The sequence below is a fragment of the Miscanthus floridulus genome, chromosome 2, assembly GCF_019320115.1.
Source record: "Miscanthus floridulus cultivar M001 chromosome 2, ASM1932011v1, whole genome shotgun sequence".
NCBI classification, from domain to species: Eukaryota; Viridiplantae; Streptophyta; class Magnoliopsida; order Poales; family Poaceae; genus Miscanthus; species Miscanthus floridulus.
The window spans coordinates 104,749,923-104,774,870 of record NC_089581.1 but is presented as its reverse complement, the minus strand read 5'-3'; the positions used below and the strand labels follow the sequence as shown (position 1 = coordinate 104,774,870).

Here is a 24,948-nt window from a genome sequence, read left to right as displayed (position 1 = left end):
AAGAGCATACCTGTCACCTCCGGATAGTCCTGACTCGACTTAGAGAGCACCAGCTGTATGCTAAATTCAGCAAGTGCGAGTTTTGGCTAGATCGAGTGCAGTTTTTGGGACATGTGTTGACACCTGAGGGCGTTTCTGTAGATCCCAGCAAGGTGCAAGATGTGTTAGATTGGAAGTCTCCTAGGTCTGTGCACCAGATCCGTCAGTTCCTTGGGCTAGCTGGATACTATCGACGTTTCATCCCTGATTTCTCCAAGATAGCCCAGCCCATGACTAAGCTGCTCCAGAAAGAAGCTAAGTTTGTTTGGAGTCCAGCTTGTGAAGAAGCTTTTCAGTCCCTGAAGACTTTTCTGACCACTGCTCCTGTGTTGGCTCAACCTGATATCGAGAGGCCCTTTGATGTTTACTGTGATGCCTCGAAGACGGGATTGGGGTGTGTACTTATGCAAGAAGGGCGTGTGATAGCTTATGCTTCTCGCCAACTGAAGAAGCACGAGGTGAACTACCCTACCCACGATTTAGAGCTAGCTGCTGTAGTTCACTCTCTGAAGATTTGGAGGCATTACTTGTTAGGCAACAAAGTGCATATCTTCACGGACCACAAGAGCCTTAAGTATATTTTCACTCAGTCTGAGTTGAACATGAGACAAAGGAGGTGGTTAGAGTTGATTAAGGATTATGATTTAGAAGTCCACTATCATCCAGGAAAAGCCAATGTGGTGGCTGATGCTTTGAGTCGTAAGTCGCATCAGGTTGAGGAAATACCCTTGTCACTCCACCACACTGAGGTGCTGGCTCAGATTGCCTTGACCTCAGAATTGCTGGAGCAAATTATTCGGGAGCAGAAGGAAGACCCCGAGGAGATTCCTCACATCAAGAAGTTACTAGCAGAAGGGCGTGGACCTCATTTTAGCATTGATGAGCAGGGAGTCGTGAGATACAAGGATAGACTAGTAGTTCCATCCAATGAAGAGCTGAAAAGGAAGATTTTGCAAGAAGGCCATCATTCCAAGCTGTCTATCCACCCTGGTAGCAACAAAATGTACCATGATCTACGTCAACTGTACTGGTGGTCTTATATGAAGCAAGATATCACCCAGTTTGTTGCAGAGTGTGACACTTGTGGTAGAATCAAGGCAGATCATATGCGTACTCCTGGATATCTGCAGCCCTTGCCCATTCCTGTTTGGAAATGGGAGGATATTTCCCTGGATTTCATTGTGGGTTTACCCCGCACCTCCTCTGGTTTTGATTCTATTTGGGTCATCGTGGACCGTCTCACCAAGTCTGCCCACTTCCTTCCGGTGGACGCTAGATACAATGCAAAGAAGTGTGCGGAGTTATACTTTGATCGTATTGTGACCCTACATGGAGTTCCTCTCACCATCATCTCTGATAGAGGGTCAGTTTTCGTCTCTCGTTTCTGGGAGAAACTCCAGGAGTGTTTGGGAACTCGCCTTCTCAGGAGCTCGGCATACCACCCACAGACAGACGGCCAAACGGAGAGGGTGAACCAGGTGCTCGAGGACATGCTGCGGGCTTGTACAATCTCTTTTCCTGAGAAGTGGGATCAGTGCTTGAAGCTGGCCGAATTTTCTTATAACAACAGCTATCAGGAAAGTATCCGTATGGCACCCTTTGAAGCTTTATATGGACAGAAGTGTCGAACCCCACTAAATTGGGTTGAAGTAGGAGACCGTGGGTACTTTAGGCCCGATTTCATAAAGGAGGCTCGAGAGAAAGTAAATATAATTCGTGAACACTTGAAGTCAGCTCAAAGTCGACAGAAGGCTTACGCAGACAAGCGAAGAAGACCTTTGGAATTTGCAGCTGGAGATTTTGTGTATCTCAAGGTATCTCCTATGAGAGGGGTACATCGGTTTGGTGTCCATGGCAAGTTAGCCCCTCGGTATGTGGGTCCATACAAGGTGTTGCAGCAGTGTGGTCCCGTTGCTTATCGTCTCCAACTCCCTGAAGTTCTCTCGGCAGTTCACAATGTATTTCATGTCTCACAACTGAAGAAATGCCTACGAGTCCCGGAAGAATCTGTGGAAATAGAAGGACTTCCGCTCCAACCTGATCTGTCTTACGTGGAACACCCTATAAAAATCTTGGATGAGAAGGAGAGAGTAACTAGGAACAGGGTGATAAAGTTTTACAAGGTACAATGGCAAAACCATTCAGAGGACGAAGCCACCTAGGAGCAAGAGAACTACTTAACAAAGCATTACCCCCATCTCCTCTCTGGGTCGGATAGTTAGTTTGCGCAAAATGTACTCCCGACCTCTTTCTCACACTAGGCACAGGAAATCTCGGGTCGAGATTTTGTTTTAGGGGGGTAGATTTGTAACACCCTGGTGTTACATTGTAATGTTTTGCTGAAACGTTTCGTAAGCATCTGGATTTTTGTGCATGTGTGTTTGACATGAGGTGTAACTCGATGTTCGGCACTAGAAACGTTCGTACGGAACATGAGTCCGTGGGTACGTTTCATGTATTACTGGTAATCGCAGTGCTCCGGGATCTAAAAGGGCTAAAAGAACGTGTAGCTAACGGCGATAAAACTAGGTGGTCGGACAAGGTTAGCTGGCTAGTACCTCGAGTAGGCTGGGTTTGGATTCCGACGCGGGATCGGTTGTTTCAACGTCGTTTTCATATGTTTCGGAAACGGCCGACGATGCCATGTTTGGCAAACTCTGTGGAACGATTGGCTTAAGAAGTAGCGCGATGTAATGACTGCGATCGGTAGTTTGATGAACCGGCTTGTGCATCGAGCAATTAGTTTAGCGTTTGGGACATGGCGTACTCATTTTCTAGCTGCTTTAAAAGTCGTGCACGTCCCCTGTCTCGGCTCTGGGCACGGTCACCACCCGGTCGGCTTGCCAGCGCGTTGTGCCGCGCGGGCCTGAGCCACTGCCGCGCTCGGCTGAGCTCGCGGCGCCGTTCGCGCGCATGCCCCGCGTGTCCTGACCATCTGCCTCGCTGCTGCCCGCCTGTGCGCTCTGCCTCGCTGCTGCTCGCCTCGCCTACCGACGCGTCGCGCTCGGTCCGCCACCCGTGCTCTGCCTGCCTTGCCCTGCCCCCGCTGTGGCCGTGGTCGGGTGGGGTCCCGCGTCCGCGTCGCTAGCGGCTGCGCTCGGCACCGCTCGGTTGACCCTTGGCCGTTTGCGCGTTTTGAAAACTGCCACTGCGCTGTCGCCTCGGCGTCGCGTCCACCGTGTCCTGGCCTGGCGCCGGCCGCAGACGTGCCATGCCGGGGCTCGTCGTTTGCTGCTGCGACCGTGCGGACGGCTGTCGGGAGCACGCCCTGGGGTTCCCCTTGGCCAAGCACGGCTGTACCTTGCGTTGACGCCCGTAGACGAGCCATGCTGAGCCGTGCGTTCCTCTGTCTCCGCTGTCCCCTTGCCGCCGTCGCGTTTCTTTCCAATTGACCGCTGCGGTTGCACCACGTTTCAATTGGTCTTGCCCGCAGCTCCGTTGGGCAGCCGGTAACCTTTCCCGCCCCTCGTATCAGCCTGTAGCTCTGTCCTGTGTGCCAATTTCGAAGGACCGAGCTCTCGGGCCATTAAGACCCGAAGCGCTGCGCCGCCGGCTTTCTTCACCACCAAAGCAGCTCGGTCAAATTCCTCGCACCACTAGCCCCCCCTTTCGTCGGTTGTCACCATGCTCGCCCTATCCTAAACCCTACCGCCGTAGTGCATCCCGTGGCGCGGCCGTGCCATTGCCGTGCTCTGCTGCACTCATCGCGCGCACGTGGCCGGCTTGGCCTGAGCCACCTCCGATCACTTCTTCACGTCTTCCAGTTCCGTGGTGAGTCGCTGGTACTCGTCCATTCCTTGTTTTGTCCCGGCCGTGCTGTTGTTCACCGGAACGGCATCGCCGCCCTTGCAGGCTGCCTCCCGCCGTGGTCCGTGCACGCTGCGACGTCTCGGCGCCTGTGTCTTCGCCCGGTGGTTTGCGTTCGCACGTAGGTGAGCATCGGCCCTTTATTTTAGCATGGAGAGGGCCGGGGTGGCCGACGTAGGCGTCCAGTGCCGCGCCGTCGCGCCGGTGCGTGCTCTGGATGGCCAGGGACCTCCTCGTGGTGAAGAAGATGAAGTGGGAGGGTGCTGGTGTAAAGCGGTAGACTAGCGAAATAGTACCGGAAAGCCCGTTGCAAATGCCGAGTTCGTCGGGGGTGTTCTTGCTTATTTACCGCGCGCGCAGGCTTTCCCCTTCGCGGGCCGTTGGCCATCTGGGCCGCGCCTCCGCGTGGGCCGCGCGCCTGGCTGCTGTCGCGCGCGGGCGGGATGGCGAGTTGGGTCGGGCCGCGCGTCGTGGGCCGGTCAGGGAGGTTTCGTTTTCTCCATTTCATTGTATTAGAAATTGTTTATCTATTTAGGTTATGAATTGAACTTCAATAATTAGTAGTAAATTGCATGATTGTCCAAAAATAGCGAAACAAAGTTTGTTAGGTTCACAAAAATATCGACTACCTGTTAGTACAGTTGGTTCCCCATTAGTGGTTAGGATGGTTGGCCCATAAGCTTGAAGTAGAGGGCTTAGCGGTATATCGATCTTTAATTGCAAGATTTGTTGTGGTAAACCGACGATAGCTTTAGCTTTGAAATCGTTACCGTAGGTTCCTTAGGCATTTATATCCTTGCTGTAAAAATGGTAATCGTCGAACGAGTCGTTTAATGACGTAGTTAGTATCCTTGCTTTATCGTAAACTGGCATTAGGGATATGAATATCCGTGGTCATCGTAAGAATGTAGGACACGTTCATACTTGTTAGTAGTACTGGTATGTAACTTAGACTTTAGTGGGTAGACCTTACTTAGTAATGTAATAGAGGTACTTTTGCATTGAGAATTTCTGTTGCCATATTGTAATCATTGCATCGTCATTTCATGTAGATCACGAACAGGTAGACTTCGTACCCGTCGGTGATCCGGAGTATGACGAGGTGATCGAGGAGTACGAGGAGGAGCTTTTCACATCGGAAGGAGACCAGGAGCCTGTTGGTACTGACTTTGCTGACTCGGCACCTGCCCAAGGCAAGCCCCGGTGCATAACCCCTATTTTTAAATGGTCACTGAATATATTTATATGATATGCATTTACGTTACAGGCATTTTATGAAACTACATGCATAGATATATCCACCATGAGTCCTACTAGTACAGGTCGAGTAGTTGCTATGCTCAGGATGTCGGTAGCGTGAGTAACCTGACGTTACTCGCAAATAGGTGATTACACTATGATATCATGATGAAATAATGGAAAGGAAAATGGTGACCGGACAGGGATGTGGATTTGGGTACTGGTGGGTGTGAGGGGTTGTGTCCTGCGGCCAACAGGGCATCGCCCGGTTACACTTTTTCCCTGTCTGTGTCGATTAAGGACCGGTCGTTGCATATGACTCTAGGCAAGTCACAGATTATTGTCCCGAGCACATACTTGGGTATGGGCGCAGGGAAGACTTGCTGCTCTCTTATCGCGAATCCGGCTCTTTCCGGACCGACTGATGGGAAGAGGAGGTGGTGGAGGTCCTTGCGCCGCACTGAGTCCGGGATTCAGAGGCGGGGGCTTGGAGTCCAAGTTTGGACGGGGACCTGGACACCCGGGACAGGAGAGTGGTGGGTTAGTCCTGCTTGTGCCTTGGGTACAAGCGAGGCGTGTGTCTTCGGGGCACCCAGCTGGGCACATTGATTCGCGAATCGCCGGGTTATCCGGTACGGCTTGTCTGCGGTTTAGCACCGTAGTAAGAACTGGAAGTGGAAAAGGAGAAGAAACAGTATCGATTGCTCAACTCTTGCTTGAAAGTAGCACAGGTGCTTATATAGATTGACTAGATAAAAACTTAATACGGCTGATAATAATAACATATCAATAAGGACTCACTATTAGTACTGCTTTTGGCTAAGAGAAAAACCAGCAACCATAAAGCCTAGCATATTCCTTGGAGTCGGGAAAGTATTCCCACTATCGGATAAGTCTTGCGAGTACATTGTGTACTCAGGGTTTATTTGCCCCTGTTGCAGGTGTTGCTTGAGGAGTACCTTGTGTGGAGGATTCTTCTGGTGGGCTCAGACGAAATCCTCGTTATCTTATCGCTAGATGTTACCTTTTTAATATTCCGCTGTTTATTATTCCAAACTCTGTATTTGGTATTGTAATAATGTACTTTTCAGAAACTCTAATGTATGAGATGGACCTGTGTTGTAACTCGTTTTCATTATTGGATCCTTGGGGAAAAATGTGGATCTTTCGGGCTCTCCCTCGGGGTGTGTCCGACGGATACCGCTCGCGGTAGCGGCTTTCGGGGTGCTTAGTGTCTGGTGGAAGACGAGCGCCACCGTAAGTACGCTATTCCGGGTGGTTCTGCCACAGTTTATCAAAGTGATCATGAGATAGGTAGCACTATTCTAAGTGATAGAGCAATGGTGAAGATCATGATGATGGTGTGGTGACCATGATGATCAAGTGCTTGGACTTAGAAAAGAAGAAAGAGAAAAACAAAAAGCTCAAGGCAAAGGTAAAACTTAATAAGAGTTTTTTGGTTTGGTGATCGAGGCACTTAGCGAGTGTGATCACATTTAGGATAGATGGTCGTACTATTAAGAGAGGAGCTGTTATCGGACAACTCAATCATCTAGTGCCACTAGGTGTTGGAAAACATGCATATGCATTTTAGGCCTAGTGCACAATCAGTGAGAAGTGTTTAACCTTTGAAAAATGGTTGTGAAAATGCTAACACACTTGCACATGATGGTGAAACACTTGGAGTGTTAGCACATTTAGAAAAGGTGGTGAGAAAGGTGAAGAAACAGAGGTGAAACTCAGCTTGGGGTGCTGCCACTGGGGCACCGCCACCCCTTGTCCGTTGCACCGCCACCCCTAGGGCGGTGCCCACCTGGACTCTGGCTAAGAGCAACAGTGGAGGCGCAGGCACCAGTGCGTCCGGTGTTCACCACCATGGAGAGGGTGGTGCACCACCGTTGGTGGGGCGATGGAACCGCCTCTTTTATCCAGAGAGCAAGGGAAGGGCTGCTGGGCACCGCCACATGCATCGCCGCCCTAATGGCGGTGCACCACCATTTTTATCTAGGGAAGGGGGTTTCTCGGGCAGTGGCTGGGTGGTCACTGCCACCATAGGGGCGGTACCACCGCCGCCTGTCTGGTGCCCCAACGGCTAGTGACTAGCCATTGGATGACTGTTGGAGGGACGCCGCCACCCCATGTCCGGTGCCATACCGACATGTCCGGTGACCCTGTAGAAGTTGACTCAAAGGGGTAATGGCTCTATTTGCTTGTGGGCTTATAAATAGAGCTAGTGGCTAGCCTTGGTGACCCTCTTGGTACTTCTAACATCTACATACACCCTTTGAGAGCTGAGCACACCACTCCACTCACTTACACACTTGATTTCATCATCTTGAGTGAGATTGGAGGGCCTCTAGTGTATTGCTTAGTGTTCTAGCATCTTGTGGCACTAGTTGGGTGATTTGGGCTGGTGAAGCTCTTGTTACTCTTGGTATTTGTCGACACCTAGATAGCCCGGTGATTGGTGGATCGTTGAGCGGCTATTGGTGATTGTTGCCAGCTCCAATCGTCGACATTGTGAGGGGTTCTTGTGCCTTCCCCATGGGAGATCACGAAAGGCAACTCTAGTGGATTGCGCGTGGCTTGTGTGATCCTCATCTTGTGTTGGTTGTGCGGCACCCTATTGAGGGTTTGGCGTGTGATACCAATTAGCGCGTGAACCTCCAAGTGAGTGAATCACCACAATAAGGACTAGCTTGCCGGCAAGCAAGTGAACCTCAGTAAAAAATCATTGTGTCATCATTTGATTCCGATGTGATTGGTCTTTATTGGTATTCATTCTTGTAATTGATTGGCTCCTTTAGTGATTGGCTTATTCCTCTACATGGCGGTATAACACTCCATCCTTCCCGCGTATTTACATTTCTTAGTGTAGCTTGGCCCTTTAGTGTAGCTACTTTTGAGGGCGAGCAAGAGTCATGTCTAGTGGTTAGTGAGGCTCTTTAGTTAGTCTTTGAGAGCTCACCAATTTAGTGTAGTGACATATCATTTGAGTGTTTATAGACAATACCAACTAGAATTGTGGTAGGTGGCTTACATTCTTAGTAGGCTAGCGCAACATTCGCTTCGCCTCATATTTGTCTAACCGCTTTGCGTAATATTGTTGTAGAAATTTTTATAGGCTATCCCCCCCTCTCTAGCCATTATGACCTTTCACAGTGGTCGCCGGTGGCGCTGTGTTTCAGGCGTTTTAGACTTATGTTTTAAGTGTTTCATCTGGATGTTGTAAAAGTAGAATATGGGATGTTGCATATGTTGCAATTACAGTATAAGCATGTTGCGAGATTATTTTTCTAGTGTTTCAGATGTTTTCAGACGTATGTTTCAAGTGTTCTATCTGGATGTTGCATATGTTGCTATTACTATACCCGCATGTTTCAAGCATATGTTTGAAGTGTTTTATATGTTTCATACTTATGTTGTAAGTGTTTTATCTAGATGTTGCATACGTCGTTATGCATATACACGCATGTTTCAAGTGTTTCATCTGTTTCAAAGTATGTTGTAAATGTTTGATATGAATGTTTTAAAAGTAGATCAGGTGTTTCAGGACATCGGTGGCTGCCCACGTCCTGCGATTGACGCGGTGGGCACGGGATGCGGACGCGGGACGTGAGACGGGATGTGAGCGGAGGAGCTACGTCCGGACGCGATATCCTATTCGGATGTTCGGACGCTAGCCCTTCCATTTTGAAAAAGAGTGTTTACATTGGGCAAAGTAGAACATGAAGATACTGCCGCCTGCTGTCATCTCACTACAATTCTTGAAATGTTCTGATCACACCAGAATTATTACAGTAAACAAGCTACATATGCGTGGGTTGTACTTAAGCATGCGCTTATTTACCGACTTGTCGTACTCCCTACGCTACATATGCTTGGGTCGTACTAAGCATGCCCTTATTTACCGACTTGTCGTACTCCCTACGTTTCAATTTAGAGGTCATTTTGCGTCCTGTTCGTTTGGGCTTATTTAGCTGATAAACCAAAGCTGAAAAAATACTGTTGGTTGATTTTGTGTGAAAGAAAAATATTGTTCGTTGACTGAAAAAATACGGCTTATAAACCAAACAAACCCAAACGAACAGGACGTTGGTTGTTCTAGATTATATATCTAGACATATCGTATATCTAGATATACGATAATAAAAAGCTATTTCACTAGAAAAGTCAAAACGACCTGTAGTTTGAGACAGACGACCTGTTCGCTGGCTGGTTTCTAGGCTAATAAGCCCGACTGATACTGGTTTGTTGTGAGAGGAAAATACTGTTGGCTTGATAAACCCTGGCTGAAACAGATAAGGCTTAGAGTGATTTGATACGTAAAATTGTGAGGAAATCTACCATGTCCCATCTTAGGTAGTCTTCCAGCCGCGCTGGCTAGACATTGAAAAGGGAAAACAAGTCTCACGATGCTACTGCAGCTTCAGTGAATATTCATTCACAAGCAATTGACAAGATGACAATCCAAGAAGGCATCTGCTAACGTTCAAATCATTCAACAAATAACTGGAGAAAAACTGAACTACGACAAATTAGCTTCCGAACGGAACACTGTGCGTAGCTCTCAATCTAGAAACAAGGTACATGCTCTAATAACATCAGATGGACGCATAGCAGGTTTTCAAATATGGGCTTGAAATTGACTTTAATTTTAAACACCCCCCCCCCCCCCCCCCCCCCCCCCCAACCCCACCCCACCCACCCACCTGAGCTCTAGTTTCTTTAGCTCATATCAAGAATATGAAAACAGCATGTAAATTTCTCAGAGAATATCATGGATCAACATGTTTCTCCAGGAAAGCATTAGCCAGATTGCTGAAGCTGGTACTGACAGCTCCAGCTGAAGCATACTCTCTTATAGTCCTAACTACATCTGGTTTCAGGATCTCCTTCTTTGTCAAAGGGTTGCAAAGGTAATACAAAGCCCCAAGTGCATAAGTCACCTGTCATGCAATCATCAAAAGGGAAATTGTTCACATGAGGACTACATGTACGGAATTTGGAGGTACTAATGTTATAGTGTCATTAGCTTCAGAAATACTTACAGTATTCCGCACCGGGTTCGACAAGCATTGTATAACCAATGGGATTCCACCACACTGAGTAATGATTGAAGCATTTGCAGGATCTGCATGTAGAAAGGTGGATACAGAAGGTGTTGAGCGCTTCATTGAATTCACATCGAATAATAAATCATAGAATTCAAGGTATTGTGTTGCTCACCAACACAGGAGTTACATATTCCACCAATGCCGAACTCGACAAGCCTTTCATTTGGCTCTGTAATGCAGTCCAAGAATAACTCAAGAACATTCAGCTGAGAAAATAAAAGTAGAGTTATTGAACAGTTGTAAAGTAATAAAGCCAATTCAAGATTGTCTTTACAGGAAATCTGCAACAAGTGTTCCAAAAGAAAAGTTTAGTGGAATCAACCTGGCGCATGAAGGCATAATTAAAAGGGTCATAAGCAAAATTTGCCAAGTTCGCAGCTATCTTTTCCTTAGATTCTGAAACAAGACAGACAAAGTGAGTGTACAATTTATAATAGCATGGAACTTATGGAGTTCAACATAAAGAATACATCATCTCTATGAGCTTCTCCATTATAAATTGACCACACGGGATAATTTTTCAATGCTCATCTGTTTGAAATCTAATCAGAGCATCCAGAAAGCATACATATAGCAAGTACCGCCGACACACGGACCAGATGTTCTTGTTGTGGTTGAATTAGTCTGTGCTGCATATTTTCATTTTTCCCTCTAGATGTTTATACCAGTTTAGCTTATGCTGAATATCTTTGTTTTGTCCTCTAGATCTGCTCTAATTGTCTATAGTATCCAATAGTGAAGTATAACTCAATACTAAAACATTTTTCCACTTGAACTAATCCATGTAATAGATCCCATCCCAATGAAACAATCAACCAGGAGCAACAAAGCATCACCTCTAATCACACAAATTACTAGTACAATTTTCAGACTAAAGCGCATTGCTGCCGAAACTGCTTCCTAAACTGACACTCAAGAAGCTAGAGAAATACACAGAGACTGGGCTGTAGGGTGTGGGCTGCACGGCGGCCTGTAAAAGAACCAAGCGTAAGGTAGACACCAACCTTCATCCGTGGCGTTCTGGAACTGGGTCACGAGATCCTGGACACAAACAATCAAGCGGAACAGGTTAATCAGCGAGAAACGGATTTGCAAGGTGAATGTCCAGCGCCAGCACCAATCAATGGGGAATGAAAAAAAAACAAAGGGAGGACTAGGGACAGGACTTCTTCTATTAATACAATGATACGCAGCTCTCCTGCGCATTCGAGAAAAAAAAGGGAAAATTAGACGAGTACCATTAAAAGATCTCTGGTTTAGAAAAATATCATTGAAAGATTCAGTTTTAGAAAACTAGCACCGAAAGATTGCTAGTTTTCTAAAAGTGAATCTTTGAGTGGTATTTTTCTAAACCATAGATCTTTTAATGGTACTCACCTAATTTTCCCAAAAAAAACCAGGGACAGGACTGACCTGAAGGTACTGGTCTCGCGGAGTCCCAGAACGGCCGGTGCGCTCGACCTGGCGCTGCACATTCGTGAACATGACTCTCCACCTAGAATCAGATGATTTTCTTGGCTAGCCCGGCAGAGCTGAGGTAGCAAGGAGGCCGGCGCTGGCACCGTCACCGAAGAACAACACGTCAGGCTGAGGATTTTTTTTTTGATTGACTGAAAAGAAAACCAGAGAAAGGGACTAGTGGAACACCACTGCCAATGCCACGGTGCTTCTTGTGTGGGCTTTACTTTGGTACTAGCAGATGCCCTTGCATTACTATGGGAGCCTCAAAATTTTTGACATAAAGCATCTAAAACCTACAACAACGAATAGTCTCTGATCATGAACCTTGTTTTAATTAGAGCTTTATGCTTCACGCAGCACCAACACAAAGCCTTATTTGCAGCACCCTAAAAATACAAAGAGGGGCATGAAGATCATTCTTATCTTTATAGGAAATTTCCCAATTTGGCTGAAAGTACACTTTACATAATATGCCTCAGAATTAGAGCAATTGTCTATAGGGAATTCATAATATACAGTTTAAAGTTCCAATATATGGTCAAAACACAAGTAGACTGAGTTTAAGTGGCTCAATATCTATAGCAACAAGAGTTTAGAAGCATGTGCAAGGAGACAGCTAAAAGAGGATAGATAACATATGCAGACCCAGCTTTTGGGGATGGAGGGAGTACAAACTTTGTAGAACATCACCATTAAAAGAACTTTGTAGAATATGGAATGCTCACTAGAGTAAAAGAATGCACGGTTTACCATGATATTCCAAATTAAATGATTAATGCAAATACAGTGATAATAGTGCTACATAAGAAATGATGTTACAAGCCATGAGGCATAGAAAGAGCAATCTGTTTATTGTGATCCAATTTAGGAAACAAAAGGAAACATTTTTATTTCCGGCGAACGCAAAGTGCAAAGTGAAGAAACTGCCACATGCCCTGAAGCATATAGCATTAGCATTGAAGTCATGTTTCGTTTACCTGCCCCACCCAAAAAAAATGCACAATAGCACTCTCAGATTCAAAAATTGTGAGTGAATATAGTCATGGATTAAATAACACAAATGATTGACAGAACTAATGTAAAAGACACAAATGCCATTGTGAGATTTGTTGTTGCCTTAAACTGTAGTGTGTACCACAAATGATCGATGGAAGTAATGTAAGATACACAATCTGTACGGGCAATCACCTCATATTCCTAAAACACATTCAAGTAAGCCCTATGTTGTATGGAAACTTGATCTCATCCCTTAACATATCACTCACATATTAGAGTTTGTTACATGGAGAATCTACCAGGAAAAGAAGTAGCAGAAAAAACTGGACCAATGCCTCTGATATCACTCAACACAGAAATGCAGTACAAATTAAACACAACCGCAAACTCTTCACTTGTTTCTTCACTATAAGCAAAATTAAGCCATTTCATTGTGTTAGAATGTTTGGATCAGAAACAAGCATCTGAATTTGGCACATTCAGCCGCTCAGCACGCACTGACTTGACGCATTGTATCAAACGCTTCAAGGGCAAACAAGCAAAAGGGAAACCCAGACCGTACCAGGACAATCGGAACTCGAGGAGCTTACCAGAGGCTACTGCGCAGTGGCAGCGGTACCCTCCTCGCGTGACAGGAGGATGCGGCGGCGGAGAGGCGGGCGCCGGCGCGTCGTCGCTCCTCGCGTCCTCAACAGCGGCGGGCGTGAACAGGAGGGCGATGGAGCAAGGACGAGAGGGCGAGAGGGCAGGCGAGGAATAGGTGGAGGCGGAGAGGCGGGCAACGGCTCGTCCTCTCTCCTCGCGTCCGCGTCCACAGCGGCGGTGGGGGCGAACGGGAGCAGGGCTCGAGACTCGATTCTCGAGAGGCGAGGGACGAGGTTAACGCCGGATAATGAGCTGGCTCGTCTCGGCTCGGTTTGTTCTGGCTCGGTAGCTTGGTTTGGCTTGTTAACCTAATGAATTAGAAAGCCAGCTCGGCCTTGTTAAAAGCTTGAGCCAGCTCGTTAAGGTCGTGAGTCAGATATAAAAAATATAAAAAATATAATATTTGCATTCATCTAAAGTTTGAGAATAATAATAATATAAAAGAAATACATTTAGACCAGTTACTAGTTAATTTATAGAGTCTGGACCAGTTACTAGTCAATTGTAAAGTGTAAGACATGAAATAATACAAAAACTAATATAAGTTTTGATACTTTTTTTTTCCTGAAAGCTTGCCTCGTTTAGCTCGCGAGCGGCTCGTGAGCTGGCTCGAATTAGCTTGTTATAGCTAACGAGTTAAAATATTGGCTCGGCTCCGAGCCGAGCCAGCCACGAATCGAGCGAGCTAACAAGCTTCGAATTTTTCGTCCAGCCTTAGACGAGGTGATAGTAGATTTCAGCCTAGGCGTTCGGTTTTAACCGACGGTTCGGTTTCTTCGGTTTTCCAAAATTTCGGTTTTCAAAAAATGACCCCGATCAGTTTGCTAAAATTCTAAAAACCGATCAATTTCGGTTCGTTTTTTCGGTTAAAACCGAATGAACCGATGCAAGAAAACATCAGACATGATTTAGAACTGACAGCATAGCACAGTACAAACTTGCACAGCACATTATATTATTTGAAGACTCAAGACTGTTACAAACTTAACAATTCAATGCTCAAATCAAATAATACAAATTTGCAGTTCATTCTTGATAATAAACCATAGTACTCTATCAGTTTTGATAAATAACAGGAAAAAATAGGGTTCGGTTCGGTTTCTCGGTACTTCGGTTCGGTATGGCATAGAAACCGAACCCGAAACCGAACACCGAACTTCACAGAACTGGAAACCGAAACCGAACCGGTTCGGTTGGGTATCCGGTTTTCGGTGAAAAAGCGCCCAGGGTGAAGGCCCCGTTCGCTGGTCTGAAACTTGGCTGAAAAACATGGTTTAGGCTGAATTGTTGTGAGAGAAAAATACTGTTCCGGCTAAAAAAAGAAGCCGAACAAATTAAATATGGGATAAGCCAAACAGCGCCGAAGTAGATTGACTTTACTTTAAAAAAAGATGGCTATAGTCTCCGGCTCCCCGCATGCCGTAAGTCCAAAGATGGAAGGTAAGCCATAGGCAATCAGGCATACATGCCACGATATGTCGATATGTACTCCCTCAAGAAAAAAGTTGATACTATGAGATGCGTGATGAACCAACTTTGCCAAGTTTAATTAACTTATAGAAAATAGAGGCAACATTTGTATCACTAAATAAATTTATTATAAAATATACTTTACGATTTATCTAATGATACTAATTATACATTATAAATATTAATATTTTTATATTTAATTAGATAAAGTTAAAAATATTTAATTTCTCGGAAAGTGAAAATGATATTCTCTGTGGGACGGAGGGACCATAGAGTATGAGCTTAGGGGATAGCTCACGGTACGATAGTGCGGTGTTAATGAAGATTTTATAGCTCCAAACACAAAACGAGAAGGATAAGAGTGAAGGTTTTACGACCCAGGTGTAGGTCACAAGGGATAAATTCCTGATCCCTAAAGACCCGTGGGAGGTAATTATCTAATTGACTAATTATCTTATATTTATCGATACAAATATTTCTGTATGTTAATGAATAATTACTCGTTGCTATAAGTAGATGGAGAACTATTGTATTGCGCAAAACGGTGGATGGTGCATACACTCACATCCGATAAAAAACATAAATTACTACTCTTTTTTTTGCGAGGATCACAAATTACTACTCAACAAGTGAAAACAAGTCTTTTTATTTCAATTCTGTTAAATAATTTAAAGAACACTAAGAGAATGATATTGTGTTCAAATAAAAATTATGCAATCACAAAATAAATAGGTATGATTTTTTATTTATCGCATTGCTACGTATGCATATATCATTTTATTTTTTATGACCAGTAGGGCCTCTTTTAGAGTTTGGAATAAGGCCTTGAATTTTGATGACACCGCCCTGCTAGGAACAACACGGATTAACTATAGTTGCAATGATTGTGGTGGAGGAGAAGACTCCAGAACTGCTTGTAATTTTCTTTTTGGACAGGGTTCTTATAATACCGAAATTTGTTTTTTTGTTAAGATGATTAGATGAACTATGACGTCTTTTGCGAATAAAAAAACTAGTGCTAAGCCATTGTGTAAAACTCAGCATCACAAAGAGAGCGGAAGCGAGTACAATAATAACTTCCAAAAGGGCAAAAAACCACATGAAACACAACCTCAGAAAGAAATATCTTTATCACAACATTTTGTGATGGCACAAATGTCCACCCTAACGATGATGGTACGTCCGTCCCATCTGGACATCGCACGGCTGACCAGCCCATTAAACCACATGTTCGTCCCCTTTCATTGCTCCTGTCGCCCGTCTCGCGTTGCTCCTGCTTCTCCGCCGCCTGCCCCGCTGCTCCTGCTTCGCCACTTGCCTAGCCCGACGATGCCTACAGACATCACCAACGTAAGGAGAAGCGCCAGGCCCTGGCGTAGAAGCTCTCCGGCCTCGCTTGCTCCTATGGCTGTGGTGCCCTGATGTAGACGGCGGAAAAGGCCGCACTGAGATATGATGCTTGTGGCAAGCTCACATTTCAAATGTTTCAGATGTTTTACTGGTATGTTGTGAACGTTTCATAGGGACTAAGGATGAAAACGGTACGAAAATATTCCGAACCGACCGTTTTCGTTTTCTATATTATGATACAGTTTTTTATATTATGATACCGTTTTCGAATTTCGCCAAACATAAAAATTTATCATTTTCAAATGGTTTCACAACAATTTTAACTATTTTTTGTACTATTTAATTGCTAAAATGTTGAAATATCCCGAATCGACCGCTTCTGTTTTCTATATTGTAATATCGTCTTCGACCATTTTCATCCTTATAGGGACATTGCAAAACTAGATTGAGACGTTGTAAAATGTTGCAATGGTTGTACACGTATGTTGCAAGAGTCTGTCTCCAATGTTTCATCTGTTTTTCAAACGTATGTTGCAAGTGTGTTTATTTGGATGTTGCATATGTTTTCACACATATGTTGCAAAAGTTTTTATTTGGATGTTGTGTATGTTTGCAATGGTTTTTAAGTGTTTTTGCAAATGTTTCAGACATATATTTCAGGCGTTTCGTCTTTCTTTTATTAACGTTGCAAGTGTTGTATCAAAATATTTTCAAAGTAGGTGTTACACATGAGATGCGCGTGAAAAACAGCAGAGGGCACGAGCGGTCCTCGTGCGAGCGCGTGGCGCGGGCGATGTTCGGCGGCGCGGGTCCCTGCGTGGCCGCGAGACGCAGGCGAGCAACATCCGGCCAGCGCGGGCCATGCGTGGACGCGAGAAAACGTACTGCAGCCGCGAGTCCAAGCGCTAGCAGTGCCGTTTGCCTAACTCGTCGGTTCAGCGCAGAAAGGTCCGTCCGTACCATTGGAAATGCTTGTGTTCGTGACAAATCTCTGACATTGCCATAGAGCCATATAGGAGCTTATTTGGCTGCACATAAATCTACCTCAATCCACGTGGTTTGGAAGTGATTGAGGTGAAATTTCCGAAACTATGTGAATTACGGTGGATTTATATGCAGCCAACGAAGCTTGGAGGGGAAAAAACCCGGCATGGCGCCCACACTGCGCTGTTTGATCTCGCTACTCGTCGTTGTCAGATGTGGGCGCGGCAACTGTCAGCGACCAGCGACATGCGAAAAGGAGACCAAAAAGAACGAGAACGTAGCTCAAATATAGCAGCGCGCGCCCACCAAACAAGTCATATGATACCAGCCACGACGCGCGGCTACCTCGCCCGCCTTGCCTTCCCCTTCCCCTACACGTCGCATCACGTCTCCACCGGCCGGCGGGGGCCATGCGGCGGTGCCCGTGCACGCGCGGTACATGTCGGTGTCGTGCCGTCCCGGCGTCGCCTTCACCTCACCGTAAAGCCCACGGCTCCTCCACCCGCTGCTGCACACCGACGACGCCCAACCAACGCCCGCCCGCGAGCACCAGGAACCACACACACGCTTAAAAGGTTTGGCCCCGATCGTCCCGCCCCATGCGCCCATGGACACGGTCGTGGCCACGGCCGCGCCCGCGCGCCGCCTCCTCGGCAATGGCACCCACGACCATCGCGCTCACCACGGCGGAGGCGCGGCGAGTTCCTCGGCGCGGCCGCCGCCGCGGGAGTCGTTCCCTATGCTGCTGCCCGTGTTCATCCTCTTCGTGATCCTCCTCTGCTTCCTCTCCATCTTCCTCCTGCGCGACCTCCTCCACTTCTTCTCCCTCTGGCTGCGCCGCCGGCGCCGCCTCCGCGCCGCCGCCGATGCGGACGCCGCGTCCGGCGCCAGCGCCAGCGCCGACACCACGCCGGACGCGCATGCGCCGCACAAGCCGGCCGGTCTGGACCCCGCGGTCCTCGCCACGTTCCCCACGGTGCGGTGGTTCGAGGACACGCACCAGCCCGCATCGGGGCAGGCCGAATGCGCCGTCTGCCTGTCGGAGTTCGCCGCGGGCGACGCGGTCCGCTGGCTCACCGTCTGCCGCCACGCGTTCCACACGGCGTGCATCGACTCGTGGCTCGGCGCACACACCACGTGCCCCGTGTGCCGCTCCGAACTGGACGCGCCGCCTACCATGCCCCGCTGCGGCGACGGTGGACGCATCGCGATCGTGGTAGACGATCAGGGAGCCAGCACGGCAGCGGTGGCGGACACAGACCATACGACATCACCCCCGGCGAGCGGTGGCGTGCAATCGCGCCCTGACCGGTGACATACATCTTGGCTAACCGCCGAGTGCCTGCCAGGCCACCGGCTTCTTGTTTAGATCCTTTTCTCTTTTTTTTTCTTTTGTTTTTTTAGTGTTGTGTTAGGTTTGAGAAGACAGCTAGTTCACGGCCGGGGTGTTGCAGGAATTTAGAAATGTGAATGTGATTTTTTTTTGGTATGTGAATTTTCTATATATGCTGAATGAATGAACAAAGCAGACGTTCATACCCAATTACAGATATGTACAAGCATGCTAATTCATGCATTGATGGAAAGTAAATATTTTATTTTGATTGGAAAATGTAGATATTTTTCATTAGTATAATACAGAAAATCGGAATTGTAATTTGTTCAAGCCGCAGCGTTCTGAGTTTTGAGCTATGAACAGGAGACACTCGAACCAGCCAACCAGGACTCTGATGATTGATAGCCATACATAAACATGACTATTCTAAAGTTAGGAGAATACTAATTTTAAACTCCATTATACGGATGCAGGTGCATTCTTGATTCTAAACAATTAATTAAATGCTGTAGACGAAGGAGCAAAAGTATCCAAAAGCGTTTCAAAACGAAAAGAAATTTTTTGACATGCCAAAAAGGGAAATGTTATTCATACGGCAATATATTTGACTAACGGTTCAACGATGAGTATAGTTTTTCTCCATTAGCAACTGCAAACCACAGGTCATCTTCTTTTATATTACAATTTTATTTTTATATGATAGTAACATATGTATGTGAAACTGTATGGCATAAGTGCATACAAACGGGATCATCATATACAGGTAAATCTTACAATATATGAAGACATTAGACACACCGCATCTTATTTAGTTACCAAAGGTACAAGAGCCCCAACAAGGGGATCTGTAGACCCAAGCGGAGTCGTTCTTCATTGAGCACTGCCTCTATTCGAGTTCTTTGCCACTATAGATCTGTAGAAGCTCAGGAACCTCACGGTGAATTCTGCCGGGATCGCAAGGTTTAAGTTGCTTCACTAGACTGAAGTTCAGGATAAAAAAAGAAATGGAAAGAATTGCTAATACCTTCAATCTTTATGAAGCATTGGATGGTTTCACCATGGTCATGAACCTCCGTGGCAAAATCTTCTATGTTCATATTTTTCGTTTTCAAATCTGCCTCCGGTGATTTGTTCCCTTTGCGCTGCCCTTTTAGAAGCTTGCAGTCTTTAAACTAGCCAGATGGAACCAAACAAAGCAATGTGTGTCAGTCGACACAACATGGGTGTCTGAAAAATGAAAAAATGGACGATCATTGCAGATGCTAACATTGGTTACATGGTTCAAGTCCAAGGCCAGTTCATCAACACTGTGTTGGAAGTCTTCATCCTTGTCCCTTTTCAGTTCAGCTACCAGGTGCTACATGTCAAGGGCAAAGGATAACAAAAAGGGAGGATGAATAGTTATACAATCTGGCAAAAACAAGCTACTGAAATAAAGAAATTACACACTCATAATGAAGCAAAGCTTACAGAGAAAATGAAATGAGGTGACACATCATGTTCAATCAATTTTCTGATCTTTCCCCGGATAACAAACAGTCTGTACGCATAGCAAAACAAAACATTTCTCTTAAGACGTTTAAACATTTCCCTGGAATCACATTTGCTAAACTATGAGACATCAGGGCACAAGGAATAGTTTACTGCTTTGAACTTGGCTCCTCCATGATATTTCTGGCCACATTAGAGATTTCCTCTTCCCATCCTGTCAAAATAACTTGACCGTCTATGAACGGGTAGCTGCGGTTATAAGTGGATTTATTGATAAATGCAGAAGTTCCGCCAACAGCCACTTCATTTCAGCATTATGCAAAAAAGTAATGATCTCAACAAGGGCCAAAATATACATGCACCTTTGACATGAATGATCAGTAACTTCCATAAAAAAGAATGTCATGCAAACACAGTTTCAAACTTAATCATCTCAACAATGACAAAATATACATACACCTTAACTGATGAATGATCAATAACTGTTACGGGAAAAAAGAATGTCATACAAACACAGTTTCAAAACGTAATCATCTCAACAATGACAAAATATACATACGCCTTAATTGATGGATGATCAGTATTTTACGGGAAAAAAATGCCATACCACTTGCAATGTTCAGAAATCAAGGGGGAGTAAAGTCACATTGTAAAACTATAATACACAATTGTTTTTTTATTCACATGGCAATATCAGCACACATATTTAGACGTTTGAAAGTTTAATGGCTGTGCATCCGAGTTGGTGCAGAGGCCGGAATTTATACTTCATCTAAAAAAATGCAAACCAATATTATGACAACTCCAAATTCCTACTATCCAAATTTAAAATTTTATTTCTTATGTACAAAATGGAAGATGAAATATCTACTTAAGGTGCTTACTATGCCTTCCAAGTAGCTTCAAAAGAGCGTATTGCTTGTCGGAGATTATTTCTTGCGCCAACTGTAATTCTCCTAGCAAGATCACGAGGCAAATCAATGGTCTCTTGTGTTGCAATGTACTCCAGAACCTTTATTATCTAAGAGCAAACCATCTTTCAGCAAACAGTCTAGTGCAATAAGTGAAAAAAAAATCGTAGATATAACACTGATCAACAAGTTGTGTAGTGAAGTACCTCGTCAAAGGAAGGTGGCTGAAGAGTCACAACCTTACAGAGATGTTTGATGGCTTCAAGATTAGAAGCATCAGAACCGCAGAAAATAATTTTGTTGCACCCGGCATACCTCCCCAAAAACCAACCGATATAATGTTGAAGATCGGACGAGAGCTTATCAGCGTCATGGATAACAATCACTGCACGTATGTAAACAACTGATGCTTGAACACACAATGTAAAAATGCTGCCAAATCAATGCTGAGCATGTAATTGTTTGAAATTCCTAGCTTTATTAACAAAATATTGCATGTTACCTCTGCAGTTAGTATGGTCACAAGCTGAGTTTGGTGATGGGATGGATTCATTCAACAAAGTAGTTATGACGTACTTCTCATAGCCATGTAAATCAGCCAAGCTCACCTCCACATGATGCTCGGAGGTCTTCACTCTGACATCGATGTGCTTTCTAACTTCTCCCTGTCAGTGATGATTCTAGAATTGGTTGCATTTTATGAATTCACAACAATAGCAACAACTTTGTCACTTCAACGAAGGAAAAAAGGAACTTGATAACTTTAGCGAAAGTGACAAGGGATTTAAAAAATGGGAAACCGCGTTCTTGCATATAAAATACCTTCAGCTCAAATCTCTTTGTCTGTTCCTCTATCTGCGTCATGTCAGAATGAACCAAACATAAGCAATTGTGAAAATCAAGGTTTGGCCATTTAGCTTGTTAGATTAGAATGAGGATTAGTAACTTAAGCCAAGTTTGTAATAGTTACCTTGGGATCATGAGGGCCAAAAGCATCCCTTATAAGTGCCAGTACCATGCTGCTCTTCCCAACCGCCGGCGGACCTTCAAAGATGAAATGGCTGCACTGGTGTGCAACAAGCTGCATGCAACAAACCAACTTGTCCATGTATCAAATTCAAATGAACTTCACCACAATCCTAAAAGCTGCTCTGAGACGAAACTGCAAGCCAACTCGAAGCAACGTTTGCAATGTGGTCGTGTGATCACCAGCTGGTAGAGCTCGTCGGCGACGGTCTTGTTGCAGATGAACTCGTTGAGGACATTGGGCCGGTACTTGTCCGCCCACACGTACTTGTCGTCGGCCACTGCGGCCAATGCGGGGGAGTCGGCGAGGGACCGAGGGGACTCGTTGCTCGTGTCCGTCTGCAGTGACGGAGACCTCACTGTCGTCTTGGGCGAAACTCTGAGACAGGTTCCCCCACCTCCTCCCGCGACGGTAGCGAACGGCGTCGCCCGGTCGCTGCTCCCCGCGCCCTCGCCGGCGGACATGTCCGGTTCGGCAATGGCTTTGGATCCCGCCGCCGGCTCCTCTCTCTCCCTCAAAGGCCTCCTCGCGGGGACACCACCTCAGCCTCCGCCGCCGCCGCTGCAGCCGGTTCCATCGACTGTCTAGGCCGTGGCGGCGGGCTTGGCGCGCGGCGCCGCGCCTCGAGTTCGCGCGCGACGGCGGCGCCACCGCCCTTGGGCAGGAAGGTGGCGCCCCAGCGGTGCAGTTTTATCATGAGCTCAGAGTGCAGCGGCCTGCCGCCTATCTGGCCGGCCGGACGCCCGCAAGCCGGGACGAGGTACGGGAGGAGACCGCCCTGTCCGAAGGCCCCCTGGCGGCGGCGGCGGTCCTCGGTGATCACGGCGGAGAGCGTGGCTCCCGGCGACGAGGCCAGTGAAGGCGACGAGGTTTCCATGCCCGTGGTGATCTGGTCTGGGGGCCAGAGCGGGAGGTGGACGCGGCGGTGGGTGTCAGTGTGTGGGCACTGGCATCGGCGTGGCGTGGCGCGGCGCGGCGCGGCGCGAATAAGAGGTGACAAAACCTATGCACGGCGAGAAGCGCGAGGACGTCGACGGGGTTACCAACGCGCCCCAGTGATGTGCTACGCTGGCGCAGCGGCGACGGGGACTGGAGCCACTCAGATTTCTGCCGGACGCTGGAATCATTCCAGAATTGTTCTCTTGTCTTGGTTCTTACACCTATGGCCCCGGTCCCCCGGACTCCCGGTCTAGCTGCTGGCCGAAATACTCTACTCCGTACACAGTTAGGCCCTGTTTAGATCCCACCTAAAATCCAAAATTTCCTAAGATTTTCTGTCACATCGAATTTTGCGGCATATGCATGGAGCATTAAATATAGGTAAAAAGAATAACTAATTGCACAGTTTGCCCGTAATTGACGAGACGAATCTTTTAAGCCTAAATAGTCCATAATTGGACAATTTTTGCCAAATAAAAATAAAAATGCTACAGTGTCCATTTTTCAAACTGAAAATGGATCTAAACACCCCCTTAGCCAGTTAGGTTTCATGAATCAGAAGTACTGCGGATCGGTTTGTGTGAGAAAAAAATACTGTTTCGATTGGAAATTTATGATCGTTTACGATAAACCATAGCCAAACGAAATGATCGATGGCTTCGGTGATGCAAATTGCGGTGGCACGAAGCTTTATGCACCTCGTTCGGTTGTTCTGGAACCAGGCCAGATTTGTTTCGGCTATTCAATTGCTATATAAATTAGCATGTCGTTCCAGGTGGATATCTTCCATAGCATGATTTCGAGAAAAACGAACAGACCCTTAAGCGGTTACATAGAAACCATAACAATTCCTACCCTTGGGAATTTATATAACGTTTGATGAGCTGGAACAATTCCTTGGCAGATTCCTAACTAACCGAACAAGCCCTGAGGAGTCATAGGGAAAATGAAAGCGGGGAGTCGACTCTCAAGGCTCAGCCCAAGTGTCTCCTAATACCCAACCCAATATACTAGGTGTCGGTTTATTTAGCTCCAGCAATGCCTAGCAACGTGATTACGTAGATTGATCCAGATGGTTGCACATGAAACACAGAGATTTATATTGGTTCGGGCCCCTCGGGAAGCGAGTAAAAGCCGTACGTCCAGTTGCTACTTCTTCTTGTATTTGTATGCTTGGTTACAAGGGCTGTTACTCCTAGCTCCGAGGTAGATTAGAATAAGGCAATGGTGTTGTGGTGGACGTGACGATCGCAGAGTCCTTACCCCTCTTTTTATAGGCAGAGGGGTAGGGTTACAACGAGGGCGATCAGCGCTACAGATTGGATTCTGTCGGTGTTTCGGACCGGGGGGTCCTCAACCGACTAGTGAATTTGTTCTGCGTGCTCCTAATTCCGGATGGTGATGCAAAGAGACACAAGGTTATACTAGTTCAGGCAATCGAGGCCCTACGTCCAGTCTGAGAGGTCGATCTTGTATTCCTTGCACCGAAGTGCTCGTAGTAGGGGGTTACAAGCTAGGGGAGAGAGGGAACTAGTCCCAGGTCTCGGCAAGGTGTCGTATGGACCGTCTGAGACGTTGCTCTTCAGCGGCCGGGATGTCTACGTGTGTGTATTACAAGGTGTTCTTCTCTGCCCCCTAAAACGGCCCAAGTCCTCTCCTTTTATAGCCTGAAGGGAGGACACGGACGGTACATGAGCTAACTATATGGTGTCGTGTGAACAGAGGCGGCGTGTCCAGGCCCTGTAGCCTGTTCCTGTGGCGGCGTGGTTGTCGGAGTGGTCCATCCTTGGAGCACTGGGGCGGCATGGTCGTCCCATCCGATCCTGTGCGTCGTGGGTGCCCTGAGACTGCCTCGGAGTGGGTACGGCGGTGAACGTGCAAACCACTGTGGACGGATTGTGTGTGAGGCCGAGACTTGGTCGGTGCCGAGGCTGCACCGCAGTGGAGGGGTCTCGGCAGGCGCGAACCTCAAGATAGCCGAGACCTTGGTGTACAGTGCCGAGGCCTCGAGTGGGCGGCTGATCGTGGGCACAGCGTTAGGACACAGTGGCCGGTAATCCCCGCCATACCCTGTCCCAGCCGGTATGGCGCTGATCGTGGACACAGCGTTAGGACACAGTGGCCGGTAATCCCCGC

General features: G+C 46.7%; 2 protein-coding genes and 1 pseudogene across 5 annotated transcripts; 1 reads left to right on the top strand and 2 right to left on the bottom strand.

The window, feature by feature from the left end:
• Positions 1 to 9,798: 9,798 nt before the first annotated feature.
• Positions 9,799 to 13,385, bottom strand: LOC136539294 (uncharacterized). Of its 4 annotated transcripts, none has more exons than XM_066531238.1 (8): positions 13,250 to 13,384; positions 11,850 to 12,049; positions 11,616 to 11,757; positions 11,207 to 11,243; positions 10,525 to 10,598; positions 10,315 to 10,408; positions 10,137 to 10,219; positions 9,799 to 10,034 (listed from the first exon to the last, which is right to left on the bottom strand). In XM_066531238.1, the coding sequence occupies exons 3-8, from the start codon at positions 11,685 to 11,687 to the stop codon at positions 9,864 to 9,866; spliced, it is 531 nt and encodes a 176-aa protein (XP_066387335.1). In that variant the 5' UTR covers positions 11,688 to 11,757; positions 11,850 to 12,049; positions 13,250 to 13,384; the 3' UTR covers positions 9,799 to 9,863. The 4 variants fall into 4 exon arrangements, with proteins under 4 accessions (XP_066387335.1, XP_066387337.1, XP_066387338.1 ...); XM_066531240.1 differs by having other exon boundaries at positions 11,988 to 12,049; XM_066531241.1 differs by lacking the exon at positions 11,850 to 12,049 and having other exon boundaries at positions 13,250 to 13,385.
• A 4,106-nt stretch (positions 13,386 to 17,491) lies between these two features.
• On the top strand, positions 17,492 to 18,689 carry LOC136539292 (E3 ubiquitin-protein ligase ATL23-like). Its single transcript, XM_066531237.1, has one exon. The coding sequence runs from the start codon at positions 17,716 to 17,718 to the stop codon at positions 18,421 to 18,423; it is 708 nt and encodes a 235-aa protein (XP_066387334.1). The 5' UTR covers positions 17,492 to 17,715; the 3' UTR covers positions 18,424 to 18,689.
• Positions 18,690 to 19,283: 594 nt separating this feature from the next.
• Positions 19,284 to 23,007, bottom strand: LOC136539291 (replication factor C subunit 5-like; annotated as a pseudogene).
• Between the last annotated feature and the right edge of the window lie 1,941 nt (positions 23,008 to 24,948).

Excerpts from the sequence above, each read along its gene's own strand:
- LOC136539294 (XM_066531241.1), bottom strand. The coding sequence starts at position 11,687 with ATGTTCACGAATGTGCAGCGCCAGGTCGAGCGCACCGGCCGTTCTGGG. Across the intron at positions 11,244-11,615 it reads CGCGAGACCAGTACCTTCAG|GATCTCGTGACCCAGTTCCA; the intron begins GTCAGTCCTGTC and ends GTTTGTGTCCAG. Across the intron at positions 10,409-10,524 it reads ATTATGCCTTCATGCGCCAG|CTGAATGTTCTTGAGTTATT; the intron begins GTTGATTCCACT and ends TTATTTTCTCAG.
- LOC136539292 (XM_066531237.1), top strand. The coding sequence starts at position 17,716 with ATGGACACGGTCGTGGCCACGGCCGCGCCCGCGCGCCGCCTCCTCGGC.